The following is a 14,979-nucleotide window of genomic DNA, read 5'->3' as shown; positions in this document are numbered from 1 at the left end:
AGAATAAAAAGAAGAGAATATACAATAAATTCCGAAAACATCTATGAAGATCAGTCTTAATTAGATGAGCGGGGCCATTTAGCTTTTTGCTTTTGAACAGTTTTGGCATCTCACTTTATCCTTTGAAGTTCAGAATGATTGGCATCAATAGGAACTCAGAATTCAGATAGTGTTATTGATTCTCCTAGTTCTGTATGTTGATTATTGAACACAGTTACTTTATGAGTCTTGGCCATGACCCTAAGCATTTTGTTTTCCAGTATTACCACCGGATACATAAATGCCACAGACACATAAATGGGTGAACCTTCTCAGATTGTGATTCAGCTTTGCTAGAGTCCCCAATTAGAGGTGTCCAGAGCTCTTAAGCACACTCTTTTTGCTTTGGACCACGACTTTAACCGCTCAGTCTCAAGCTTTTCACTTGACACCTTCACGCCACAAGCACATGGTTAGGGACAGCTTGGTTTAGCCGCTTAGGCTAGGATTTTATTCCTTTAGGCCCTCCTATCCATTAATGCTCAAAGCCTTGGATCCTTTTTACCCTTGCCTTTTAGTTCAAAGGGTTATTGGCTTTTTCTGCTTGCTTTTTTCTTTTCTTTTTCTCTCTTTTTCTCTTCTTTTTTTTTATTTTTTTTGCATAAATTTTTTTTTCTATTCACTGCTTTTTCTTGCTTCAAGAATTAATTTTATGATTTTTTAGATTATCAATAACATTTCTCCTTTTTCATTATTCTTTCAAGAGCCAACAATTTTAACATTCATAAACAACAAATTCAAAAAATATGCACTGTTCAAGCATTTATTCAGAAAAACAAAAGGTATTGCCACCACATCAGAATAATTAAACTAATTTCAAGATAGAATTCGAAATCATGTACTTCTTGTTCTTTTGCAATTAAAAACATTTTTCAATTAAGGAAGGTGAAGGATTCATAGGACATTCATAGCTTTAAGACATAGACACTAGACACTAATGATCATGTAATAAAGACACAAACATAGACAAAACATAAAGCATATAATTCGAAATAACAGAAAATTAAGAACAAGAAAATTAAAGAATGGGTCCACCTTAGTGATGGCGGATAGTTCTTCCTCTTGAAGATCTTATGGAGTGCTTGAGCTCCTCTATGTCTCTTCCTTGTCTTTGTTGCTCCTCCCTCATAGCTCTTTGGTCCTCTCTGATTTCATTAAGGATAATGGAGTGCTCTTGGTGCTTCATCCTTAGTTGCCCCATGTTGGAACTCAATTCTCCTAAGGAGGTGTTGATTTGCTCCCAACAGTTTTGTGGAGGAAAGTGCATCCCTTGAGGCATCTCAGGGATTTTTTGATGAGGGACTTCCTCATGCTCTTGTTGAGGTCCATAAGTGGGCTCTCTCATTTGCTCTATCCTCTTTTTAGTGATGGGCTTGTCCTCTTCAATGAGGATGTCTTCTACTATGACAACTCCAGCTAAATTGCATAGGTGACAGATGAGATGAGGGAAGGCTAACCTTGCCAAAGTGGCGGTTTTGTCAGCCACTTTGTAGAGTTCTAGAGATATGACCTCATGAACTTCTACTTCCTCTCCAAACATGATGCTATGGATCATGATAGCCCGATCTATAGTCACTTCGGATCGGTTGCTAGTAGGAATAATGGAGCGTTGGATGAATTCCAACCATCCTCTCGCCATGGGTTTAAGGTCATGCCTTCTCAATTGAACCGGCTTGCCTTTGGAGTCTCTTTTCCACTGAGCTCCTTCCACACATATGTCCATGAGGACTTGGTCCAACCTTTGATCAAAGTTGACCCTTCTAGTGTAGGGGCGTGCATCTCCTTGCATCATTGGCAAGTTGAATGCCAACCTTACATTTTTCGGACTAAAATCTAAGTATTTTCCCCGAACCATTGTAAGCCAATTTTTTGGATTCGGGTTCACACTTTGATCATGGTTTTTGGTGACCTATGCATTAGCATAGAACTCTTGAACCATTAAGATTCTGACTTGTTGAATGGGGTTGGTGAGAACTTTCCAACCTCTTTTTCGAATCTCATGTCGGATCTCCGGATACTCATTCCTTTTGAACATGAAAGGGACCTCAGGTATCACCTTCTTCTTGGCCACAACTTCATAGAAGTGGTCTTGATGGACCTTTGAGATGAATCTCTCCATCTTTCATGACTCAGAGATGGAAGCTTTTGCCTTTCCTTTCCTCTTTCTAGAGGTTTCTCCGGCCTTAGGTGCCATAAATGATTATGGAAAAACAAAAAGCAATGCTTTTACCACACCAAACTTAGAAGGTTTGCTCGTCCTTGAGCAAAAGAAGAAAGAAGGAAGTAGAAGAAGAAAAAAATGGAAGAGATGGAGAGGTGTGAGTGGTTCGGCCAAGGGGGGGGAAGGAGTGTTTATGATGTGTGGAAATGAAGGAGGGATGAGGGATTTATGTAGGAGTGGAGAGAGGGTAGGGTTCGTGTATTAGGGGTTTGGTGTGGGAGGGAAAGGATTTGAATTTGAATTGTGAGGTGGGTGTTATGGGGAAGAGTGGTGGAGGTGATTGGTGAAGAGGTGATGGGGAAGGGAAATAGAGGTGATTGGTGAGGGGTATTTGGGGAAGGGTGTTATGAGAAGGTGTGAAGAAGAGAAAGAGAGAGTTGAGGTAGGTGGGGATCCTGTGGGGTCCACAGATCCTGAGTTGTCAAGGATTTCTCATTCCTGCACCATTTTGGCATGTAAACGCCCCTTGGAGTTCCAATCTTGGCATTAAACGCCAGGTTGCTGCCCATTTCTGGCGTTTAACACCAGCTTTTCTTCTCTTTCTGGCGTTAAACACCAGTCTGGTGCCCTTTTCTGGCGTTAAACGTCTAGAATGGTGCCAGACTGGGCGTTTTAACACCCATTCTGCTACCCTTACTCAAGCTATTGCATATAGAACGGAAGTGGTTGTCAGGCACGCGTTCATAAGTGAGAATGATGATGAGTGTCACGAGTCATCACATTCATCAGGTTGAAGTGCGAGTGAATATCTTAGAGAAGAAGTAGGGGTAAATTGAATAGAAAAATAATAGTACATGTATTAATTCATGAAGAACAACAGAGCTCCACACCTTAATCTATGGGGTGTAGAAACTCCACCGTAGAAAATATATAAGTGAAAGGTCTAGGCATGGCCATGAGGCCAGCCCCCAAACGTGAACATACAAGTTCCAAAGATCAAAATACAATAGTAAAAGGTCCTATTTATAATGAACTAATGGCCTAGGGTTTACAGAAATAAGTAAATGATGCATAAATCCACTTCCGAGGCCCGCTTGGTGTGTACCTGGGCTGAGCATTGAAGCTTTCACGTGCATAGGCTATTCTTGGAGTTAAACGCCAGCTTTGGTGCCAGTTTGGGCGTTTTACGCCAGAATTCCTTGGGATGATTTTGAACGCCAGTTTGGACCATCAAATCTTGAGCAAAGTATGGACTATTATATATTGCTGGAAAGCCCAGAATGTCTACTTTCCAAAGCAAGTGAGATCGCGCCAATTGGGATTCTATAGATCTAGAAAATCCATTTCGAATGCAGCAGGGTCAGAATCCAACAGCATCTGCAGTCCTTTTTCAGCCTCTGAATCAGATTTTTGCTCAAGTCCCTCAATTTCAGCCAGAAAATACCTGAATTCATTGAAAAATACACAAACTCATAGTAAAGTCCAAAAATATAATTTTTATTTAAAAACTAATAATTATATACTAAAAACTAACTAAATCATACTAAAAACTACCTAAAAATAATGCTAAAAAGCGTATAAATTATTCCCTCATCAAGTATACCAATGACATATTTAGGAATGTCCAAACAGAGTTTGGGAAGAAGGCTGATTGCAATATTTGCGTCGTTTATGAACAGGGTGAGTCGGCCTGGGTAAAAGTGTAAGAGGAAATATTAGCCTATGAGAAGACCCGGTATATTATGTACAACGTCCATTTTGACCATTCAACTCATGAGGTTCGATGTGAGTGCAACTTGTTCGAATGTATAGGTATACTGTATTGCCACTGTCTTATAGTACTTTCCTCTTACAAAGTGAATAAAGTTCCTTCCTGCTATGTTCTTCCTCGTTGGAGCAAGAAAATAAAGCGCAAGCACACCTACATTAAGAGTAGCCACGACGTAGACATTCGGATGAGAGCCACAAGTTATTCAGAGGGTTGTGTGCACACTTCTACAATGTTACGCGGGAATTTGTGAATGGTGACGATGAAGCAGACATGTTGCATGCTGCTCTGGAAGATACAAGGACCAATCTAGTTGATTACTGTGCCAAGTTGCGGAATAAGACTGTCGCTGATGCACACACTAGCGTTATCCCAAAGACTTCCTCCGTGGTGGCCATAGAGGACATTCAAAGTCCATCAAAGATAACCACAAAGGGTCGGCCAAAAGGTAAAAGGCTCGGATATGAGTTGAAAAAGTCGATCAAGAAATCCATGCAGAGAAAGCGAAATAGTTTAGGCCAGCTAAATATCGTAATTAATTTAAAGCTTCACTTTTAGTACATAGTTAATTAATAAGATAATGAATTTTTGTTGTTTGAGTTTGTTTATTTCAGGATAATCGTGTAGAATCTTGCGAAAACATAGATTTGGATGCTCCCGCTCGGCAAATTGGTTTGCAAGGACTTAGTGAATTCATGTCTCTGTTAAACTCTTTCGGCAATACTTAGACTATTTTGGATATAGAATCTGCTATGTTATATTAGAGGTCCTTTTTGTTAGTTGTTCCAACTCAATATGTATATTTGATGGTTATTTCGTAGTGCGAGTTGTTGATGGTCATATGTATATGAAACTGGTATTCTGTGAGTTTGGCTTCTCGCTACGTGCACATGACCTGCGTATTTCTATTTTCTATGTGGTTTGACTAGTTGTAGGCTAATGTTAAATGAATTCATGTTGTGTTCGAGTTATCGGAAGAATACAATAGTGATTACCTTCTTCATTACGGAATTACTTGATACATAATCTGGATGTTCAATGGAATAGGGTTGTAGATGGTTATTTTGATTCTGTATTGGACGGTTATTTTGTAGTCATACTTGACTACATTTAACAATGGCTAAAGACACCCAGATATTTAACTTCGTGTGTGTTCACATGGTTACCCTAATATTACCTCTGGTAATTGTTTGACTGCTTTTGGTTTAACTAATTACCATTTGAGAGACTCTAAATGTTGAATTCACTAGGTACTTAAATGGTTATTTTGTAATAGTCTTGGTATAGAGTGTGTAATCAGTTACAAGCAGTAGAGGCTGGATGTTCAATTCCATAGGCTAGCAGATAATTATTTCTATTAGTACCCAGATAGTTATTTGTAATAGTCTTGGTGTAGTGTGTGATATCAGTTACAATGAGTAGAGGCTGGATGTTCGATTCCATAAGATAGCGGATGGTTATTTCTATTGTTACCCAGAAGGTTATTCTTAACTAATAGCTTTTACACTTTGCTAATATCTTGGAATAGAATCAGAGTAGTTCGAGAACTAAAAATGTTATTCACTATGAAAATTTATCCTGTCTGTTTTAACAAAACTCCACCACGAAAACACGTAAACAATGTCAAAAAGGTATTTGTGGTATTAAGACTAAGTACATCTATTTCTTTCTCCCATTATGGTTCTTCCACACATGTAATTGTCTGACCGTTTCATAAATGTCCTAGTGCTTGGTGTTGTGAAATGGTGATTTAACCTCCTTCTTCTTGTTTCTTGGACGGTTGTGGCGTACACGTTCATTATTTTGTTCCAACAAAGTTCGCACATGTTCAATTGATTCATTATGTGCTCCCATGACAATATCCACCTTGAGATCCATTCTCATTGCCCGAAGAATATCCTGTATGAAATTTCCATTGTGAGGGCGATGTTCGGAGTGTCAAAGTAACATGAAACGCAAATAACAAAATTAAAACAAAGCGACTGGGTAACTTACATCGTCCTATTTATCTAGTTTACAACCTTCAGTCTATGTCTACATGAATTTAATGACATAGATGCCACAATCCCAACTACATAATTAAGTAAGAATGGTCCAATCAGGATGATATCAATGTTACCGCAACTGTGAATGGATAAATTTGTGGGGTGTGTTGCTTGGTTCTACTTACCCATTCGGTTGCATAGGGAGTTTGGCATATGCAAAACTTGGGCCATTTGTACTGCGTTCGTATGTCGGGATGGCCACTTTGGCCATGTCTTCAATTAGTCACCCCTGTAAAATACTGCGTTTGTATGTCGGGATGGCCACTTTGGCCATGTCTGTAAACAACGGACACGGGGTGTCTTAGCTTACCGCATATGCATCTAGTTTCCTCCGTTCATCGTTGGGTGCCTCATCATGCAGACTATCGATTACCAACACCCTCTTCCTTGCCAGTCAAATGCATACAACCACCAATGATCTTTCGAACACATTAGAATAAACCATTGCAATAAGAACTCACAAATAACATGTTCAACTATTAACAACATGCTGTGAGATGCACAACAAGCAGATTATACCCTTCACAAGTGAAACAATCTTCCCCATTCATGGTGAATTGAACAAACAAATCCCTTTCCAAATGAAATGAGTACGATGCAATAAGTCCATAAAGAAAATACATGAGACAATGTCTAACATATTCAACACACACCTAACAAATTAGGTAGAATAAATAAACCGGACAAATATGTTCTCATCTAAATATGGTTACCATGTACTACATAAAATAGAATGATGTCTCATCCATTTTCTCTTGGCTGCCTTCACTTTGTCAAAGAATTTGGTATCCTCTTCGAAGTTTGTAACCAAGCCCTCATACACCGGAACTGGCCCGTTATGGAATGAATCCAGGTTATGCTGTCGTGTCACTGTTTCCTATTGTCAAAGCAGTAGTCAGTTATGCAACAGGTATCGTAAGATTACGTAAAAACTATAGTCTTCATACCAATATTTCCAAACACACGCAGTAGAAATCACGTTTGAATCACATAGCCTGTGCATCGTTAAATGTGTAGAACATCCATTGAATGATCTATGTGGTAAAATTAAGATGCATGATATCAGGTATATGGAGAACAAAATTAGTGTACCTACAACATGGAGTTCAATAACTTACGTTGCTATTGACCCAACCACGTGCTTTCAAAGTCCATAGATTCCTCCTCGACGGCTGAAGATGTGGCTTAACTTCACAGGTTGCCAATGGCTTCTCTTTGTTAAGTGAAGAGTCTAGAATCCAACCCGGACCTTGTTCTCCTTATGCTCTCCTAACCTGATATTCTTAATGATCGGATGTACTATTGTGATAGGGGGCGTGGCCAGTGACTTCTCAAGCTGTGTCAATCTAAGGGAAAAGCTAGGCTTTTCAGGGCTAGGTGTGTGACAACGTGACTTCTTAGGCATGATGGTCTGGAGGGGTTCCATGTTTATTGGTCTTGTGTTCCTACCCTGTTCAACATTTTCTCAACTTTTGGATACTGCATGAAGTTCAAGTCAAAGTCTCTACATCGAATGCAACTATAGTTAGATAACACAATTAGTATGCGGATTGAAATCACAGAAAAAACAAGATATGACCAATTGACATATACCACAGATGTTAACCCATAGAACTTGCCTGTCAAAATCGTATTCAGTAACTTCCACAAGTACTGTAGATGGTGTAACTGGATCCTTTTCCTGTGTAGCTGACGGGTTTGCCTCCTTATTTAGCTGCTCACCATGTTGGTTCCATTTGTCTTGAAATAGGCGGTGCCTTCTTCGACAAGTGGGTCATTATCGTCATCATTGGAGTCTGCAATAACTACAGGTCTCTCCTTGTGCTTCGGGGCTTTAAGTGCTGTTTAGCTGTCTTTTCAAGATTTGCCTTTGACGACGGGCAGCTTTTTGTACGTGCCTATTCTGGTCTCCTAGGTTGTAAACGAGCATGTTACAAATTCCACACACAAAATAAGGACAACAAGAGGGAATTCAATTAAAAATATAGGCCAGCTAGGTTCCAAGATGAACATATACATCACTATGTCCATATCCATCCATAGACAATGAGATTTGAACATCCAACAAATTTAACATAGCACCAAAACATATTCAACATCCAACCTCAACACAATTGGTATTTAATCTAAGTAACTAATTTATGAAGTCAACCTATATCCACAATAAGATGCACTCACCTCTTGTGCCGCTGTATGACTTTCAGGTACTTTTGTTTCAACTGACCTAGATGGCGGTTTTTCTGATGACTTACAGTGCCCACTTTTAACGGATCTATCCTTGCTTTCCTGTTAACATCCATCGATAAATTCATATAACGCCCTTATTATATTAGACATACAATCACACTTATGTTAATAATACAAAGAGTAAATTACCAATTCCGTCCTCAAATTATCAAAACGCTGACAAAAATAACCTCCACTTTTGTTAACGACAAAAATACACCTAAAATATTGAAAAATGCTACAAAAATACCCAACTGTAAATAAAAATATATTCCGTTAATAGAGTTAGCTGAGCTATCAAATGGATTCTGTTATACCCTTTCCTCTGCTTCTCCTTTATTCTTCCTCACTCCCTCCCTTCCCAAACCTCCCAGAAAGACCTTACACCTCACCCTCTTCACTCTCACTTTGAATCTATGGCTGTTGCCTACCGATCTTCTCTGTCTCACGCACTCACACCTCGCTCCCCGCTCATTTTTTTCTTCTTCCTTCTTCTCACTTTCACTTCTCCAGCACACAGAATAATTACTCATCAACTCACGTCGTTGTCTCTTTGTCTTCAACGGCAGAACCTCGTTGTTGCCACTGTTGCATACTCACTACCCTTCCGTTGTCGTCAGAAGAGGATCTCACAGTTCCTTTCCCTCTTCACTCTCTCAGCAGATCTTTCGATCTTTCCTCTCAGATTTGCCATCACCATCACTGCTTGCTCACCGCCTCTCCATTGCTGTCAGAAACCTGTCTTGCAGCGCCTTACTCTCCTCTCTCGCAGTAAGCAGTGGATAGTCCCTCTCTCTCTAGGGCAGTGAGGAGCTCTCTCTTTAGCTTCTCTCTTTGTCATTATTTCTCTTTGGATTCTATTTTTATTAGATTATTAAAAAATATAATGAAAAATTGTAGAATTGATGATTATGGATGATTATTACTAATTATGGCTGATTATTACTGTGGCTGAGATGAAGAGGGTGAGGCGTAAAGTCTATTCTAGGAGGTTTGGAAGAGGGAGGGAGTCACTGAGATGTTGCTTATTGTTGTTGTAATTGCTTTAGGGAGTGAGGAAGGACGAGAGGAGAGGACAGTATCACCGCAGGTGCCGTCGTTGAGGAGAGAGAGAAGCAGAACAACAAGGAGAGAGAAAGAGAGAGGCGGCGAGAGAAGAATCGAAGAAGGAAAAGTGGATGAGCAAGATGACAGAGCAAGACTATTGTCGTACTTGAGGGAGAAAACCATGGAAGAAGAGGCGACATCGTATTTCAGGAGAGAAATAATGAGGAAGATGTTGTTGTTGCAAGAGCTTCATCTAGGAAGATGATGTTGTTGTCGTTGTTGCAATTTCGGAGTGACTGAGATATGTTGTTGTTGTTGTTGTTGCAGCTTGCAGCAGCTTCTGGGAGGTTTAAAGGAGGAAAAGAGTGATAACAGATGATGTTTATTTTTGTTGTAGTTGCATTAGGGAGGGAGGGAGTGAGGGAGAATGAAGAAAAAGCAGAGGAAGCGGTGTAACGGAATCTATTTGACAGCTCAGCCAATTCTGTTAACGGAATAGATTTTTATTTATGGTTAGGTATTTTTGTAGAGTTTTTCAATATTTTAAGTGTATTTTTGTCATTAATAAAAGTGGAGGTTATTTTTGTCAGCGTTCTGGTAATTCGAGGGCGGAATTGGTAATTTACTCTAATATAAAACATCCAAAGGATATAGGAGCATGCATCTAGTTTTGAAATTATAAAGAAACACTTCAAATTACCATATTATCTAACCACCAATAGCTTTAATGTTGTAAGCACTATAAATTCCAACAGACACATTACCTTGTGTACCACTCTGGTCTTGCATTCCCTCTTTCAGCTTTGTTTTTTGGATGGGAATTCTCTATGGTTCTTCTTGGTTTAAAGTTTGGGTCGTCAACCACTTTTGCCTTATCTCTAATGGAACCCTAATAGGAAAAGGTCAATTGAGGTTAGAAAGTAATCGTCTAAATTCCCCAGTGGAACATTGTTCCTATTTTAGAAAACTATTCATTGGTTAAGTGGATTAGCATATAACAAATAATAAATCATCCGGGTTAGTACCTCAGCAAGGACATTAGTTGCCTTCTTGTCAAGTTCTGCAACACTCCATGTAGTGACCCATGGCTCTGGTTCTAGACAGCGATCTAGTAGACCATGCTTCAGTCGCTGAAAGTATAACAGCTGGATGGCAAGGTTGAAAGGTTAAGTGGTGCACCATAAAAGCAAGTAGGATATATAAGCAGTTAAACATTTAAAGAGACCATCAGAGCGAACATGCAGCCACCACAAGTTTCATGGTTCTTAGTTTTGAATTTTTCTATTGCTAGCTCTAACTACTTGAATGTCTTATGTGCCCAATTGAATATGCTGGGGTTGGAGACATCCAAAATTGGAGGTATGTGCTACGGAGATATGGTCTGTTGACTCGTTGGGTGATCATCCCATTGATATAGCATGGAGAACAACACGTCTCGACTAATTTCTATTAACAAACAGAATACACGTTATAAGCAAATTGAATCAAAACTGATTACCGACGAAATGCATTTTTTCCATCCGAATGCTATTCAGCAAATCAACTCAGAGCACGTTCTTCCCTGTCAGGAAACAGTGAATCATTAGTCTTGCCACTTACTACACGTTATCATATTACCATAAGTACAAACCTACCTAACCACATCAAGATCTCGACACACACTGCATCATGGCACTAATATGAGTAATCAATAATTATTCACGCCTTATCAGCTTAGCAGATGAACTAATGTTGTGCAATTTTTTAAAAACCAACTATCAATCACAACGTAAAAAGTCATTCAATGACACAATCAACCGCTATAGCAAACAGGCAAACAACTAAACACCAAGTGAAATAATCATCTGGCTAAGTAAGCAATCTTAGTCGAACATCCACAGTCAAAATGTATCATACTACACTACAACATTTATTGGCTATTGCAACATATGTTCAAGATAATACTTAAAAAAAGTTGCCTAATATATATAAAGGTAACTTTTTATACTAGTAGTAATAAAATAGTATTATAACAACGAATTTTTAATAACACACCATAAATGATGCTATTGATAAATTAGGAGACACTTATTAAGTGTTGCTCTATTAAATATACAAAAATAACTATTATAAAAATAATATATTACTTTTCTTAAGAGTTGTCTTTGAGTTTATTTCAAACTTCACTTCTTAAGTGTTGCTTAAACTTTTTAATATTTCTTAAAAAAATAAAAATAACTCAAACGACAAGGCTAACTATTATGCGGAGAAAAATGGAAAAAAGAAAGAAAGAAGAGTCTCTCGTTGCTAGCAAAACCCAACCCTAATGAAATCCATAACCCCAATCCATTCCAAATGATTCATTCCTCTCTGGTTCTTCAATCCATTCGATGATGACGCGCGTTCCTTTATTGAGCTTCGATCTCAATCTCTGCTCGCGAATGTGATTCGATCATTGAGCTTTGATCTTCTCTGCTCGCGAATGAGCTTCGATTCTCTGCTCGTTGAGCTTCGATCCTCTACTCCTCTTCTCATTGAGCTTCGATCCTCTCTGCTCGTGTTCATCACCGCCGGTCACTGTTCGATTATCACTACTCGTGTTTTTTGTAAGATTCTCGTTTTTGGCATTATTCTGCAGGTACTGATGATTCTACTGTTCTTTCTCTATTCTATTTTAGCACCTTTTTGTGTTTTGAATCCTAATTTTTGGTTAAACTTGTTGCTGTGTATATTAATTTTAAACTTGTTCCTCTCTATTTCCTCTTTGAGTTCGCTTTCTATTTTCATCTTCACTTCTCTGCAATATCGCCGATGTTAGAATCGGAGCTTCACGATTTATCCGATCACGCCGATTACGCCGCTTCGCAGCAATAAGTAACACTATTTCTCTATTCCTCTCCTTTCACTTCACAATTTCTCCGGTTCCGATTCGATTGCATTTCAATTAGGGTTGCACGATTCAATTGAATGCTTCACTATTGGATTGCTTTCTTAACTTTTATCATTCCAATCACAAATTTAACTGAGTTGATGTTTTTTTAACATATATAATTTGATTAGGGTTCTGCTAGCATCATGCTGCGAAGCGACAGTACTAAGGTGAGCTCGCCTCATAAGCGGGATGATGCTGAGATTGTGTTTTTGAAGGACAATGTAGCAATTCATCCAACGCAGTTTGCATCAGAAAGAATTAGTGGAAGACTGAAGCTGTTTAAGCAAGGCACTTCCTTGTTCATGGTGATCATTTTCTGTTTGCTCTTATCCGTTTCGTTCGGTCTAGTGTATTGTTCGTGCTAATGTGTTCGTTTTTGCTTCACTTTAGACTTGGGTTCCTTACAAAGGCCATAGGTCAGAGGCGAGCCTTTCTGAGAAAGGTAAATTCGCATTTGGTGTAGACTGGATGAGTTTATTATCCTGTGCAGTGTGGTGTATTAATATGCTAAAGTTTTTTCCATTTATTGGTTAGAGAGAAGCCTTTACACCATAAGAGCGGTGCCCTTCACTGACATTAGGTCCATCCAGAGGCATTCACCTGCACTTGGATGGCAATATATCATTGTTGTTCTATCATCAGGTGAAGCTCTTGTGATGAATCTAAATGGATTTTTTCTGGGGTTACATTTTCGGTAGCATTGATTATGTAAATAAAATGTATAGGATTCTCTCATCAATGGAGACTTGCTTTTACCTTGAGTAGGTTTAAATATTTGTGGCTTTCTATACCCTTCTGTTTTTGACAATTCTATCTGGTGTGAATAAAATCTTCGTGCAGGACTTGCTTATCCTCCACTGTACTTCTATAGTGGATGAGTAAAAGAATTCCTTGCTACAATTAAGCAACATGTTCTTCTTCTGAGGTTAGCATCCAGTATTCCTTTTTATTTATTATGTTAAAGTCATTATCTTTTACAGGTAAGTGATTAGCTATATGATGAATTCTCAGATCCGCCGAAGATGCAAATGTGTTCCTTGAATCCTAATTGATTTTTATACAGCAGAGGCATATCCAGATCTCGATTTCTGGAATTTGGATTTTCCTTGTTCATCTTTCTTTTGTGGTGGTGTCGGGTATGAAAAATCCACTGATGACTATTTAATATGCAATGCTAGACCTAAAATACGCAAGTGCTACTGCATGCATAGTTTCAACAAAAATTGGAACCAGTTTTGAGTCTGAATCATGATTCAGTGTATGCAAAAAAATAATGGTTGTAACATGTGGGAAGTGGGGACCACCTTGAAGGTAATAAATCTTTTTAAATAGTTTGATACCATGAATTTTGTTACTCAATTCTAAGACTAATCCAACGGTTCAATAGTGCTTGGTCAAAGCAATCCATAAGATCTTGTCTCCTTCAATTCTCTTTTGGGAAATATTTTTTGTAATGAAAAATTTACTTGCAAACAAGTCATGTATGCATTTATTTTTATTTTTGAAAATTTAAAATTATAAAATTCACTTAAAAAGGATTAAAAGCTTTATAATATCCCATTCTTATATACTTTGTTTCTATATTTACTTTATAATTGTTAAATTTTAATGTGATTCTTTTTCATTCAAGTTATTATATAACCAAAATACCAAATTTCCATTATTGAAATTGTATGGAAAAGAATAATTTTCAAGTATTGCTGAAGTCAAAATTTTATTATTTCTGCTAGCCCTTATTTATTGCCCTCTGTCTGGAATTTTCTATAGCACTGGATATAATGATGATCTCCCCTCTCTCCTACATTCATTTCTACAGCCCTTTATCACAGCAAGATCTTGTCAATTAAAAAATAGCAATGGAGAAGAGATAGCTTCCTGAAGCTGATGAAAAAGTTTCTTAACTTGTTACTTTGATATGCTCAATTTTTGTTGTTGGATTAAAGTGGTTCAAGTATCTATTTCAAAGTTTCATGCAATTTCGATAACAAATTTCGGAGAACTTCTAAAACCACTTTTTAATGAGGTAGCAAGAAAAGTTGCCGGATTTGGTCCTGAATGATAATAAATCATGTATTTATAAGAATTAAGATGGTGACTTCTAGTTTTGCTTTAACAAATATTCTATTAGAAAAACTACAAAAAGCACTGCTCATGAATATATATATTTGTTAAGGGGAATACATAATTTAATATTCATATATAAGAAACATCCCCAGATGTGAGGTCCTGTTAACCTCCACTCTTGTTGTTTAGAAGGAGTTTTTTAGATCTATTTATTGCTTTTACATCTATAGTATTTAATATCATAAAGAAATTTTTGTTATAATTTTTCAGTTTTAATGATAAGTTGCTTATTTTTTGTTGTGTATTATTTGCAGATTTAGCATATAGGACAAGTCAAGCATGGATATAAAATATGTAAGTAGATCGACATCTTTTTGATAAATATTAATTACTATTTTGTTATGACAATTATTGTTAGACAAGAATTTTATTATTTTGTTGAGAATTATTGATGAACATGTATTTGAAATACTAATTGAACTTTTTAATATCTATTTTAATTATAATTTTATTATTAGTTATTTTTTCTCTTATAATTTTTTTCTATTGTGCATAAATTTATTTATTAATTAAAAATAATTACACATATATGAACTAAAAAATTTATTGTAAATTTTATTTTTTTGTATTTTTATTACAAAAATAATTTTTATTTTTATCAAAAGGGCAACTCTTTTATTAGTTGCATATTTTGAATATTAGACAACACTTGTATGGT

The 14,979-nt window shown here is 37.4% G+C and overlaps 1 protein-coding gene across 1 annotated transcript; it reads left to right on the top strand.

Moving 5' to 3' along the window:
• The first annotated feature begins 12,340 nt into the window (after window positions 1-12,340).
• On the top strand, window positions 12,341-12,895 carry LOC107612371 (uncharacterized). Its single transcript, XM_021108406.2, has 3 exons — window positions 12,341-12,502; window positions 12,588-12,639; window positions 12,732-12,895. Exons 1-3 carry the CDS (start codon window positions 12,341-12,343, stop codon window positions 12,893-12,895), a joined length of 378 nt encoding a protein of 125 aa, XP_020964065.2.
• Window positions 12,896-14,979: the final 2,084 nt, after the last annotated feature.

This window comes from Arachis ipaensis, chromosome B2 (genome assembly GCF_059453495.1).
Source record: "Arachis ipaensis isolate K30076 ecotype BB chromosome B2, ASM5945349v1, whole genome shotgun sequence".
Classification (NCBI taxonomy): Eukaryota; Viridiplantae; Streptophyta; class Magnoliopsida; order Fabales; family Fabaceae; genus Arachis; species Arachis ipaensis.
Note: the sequence above shows the minus strand (reverse complement) of the source record. Positions and strands in the feature narration are given on the sequence as shown.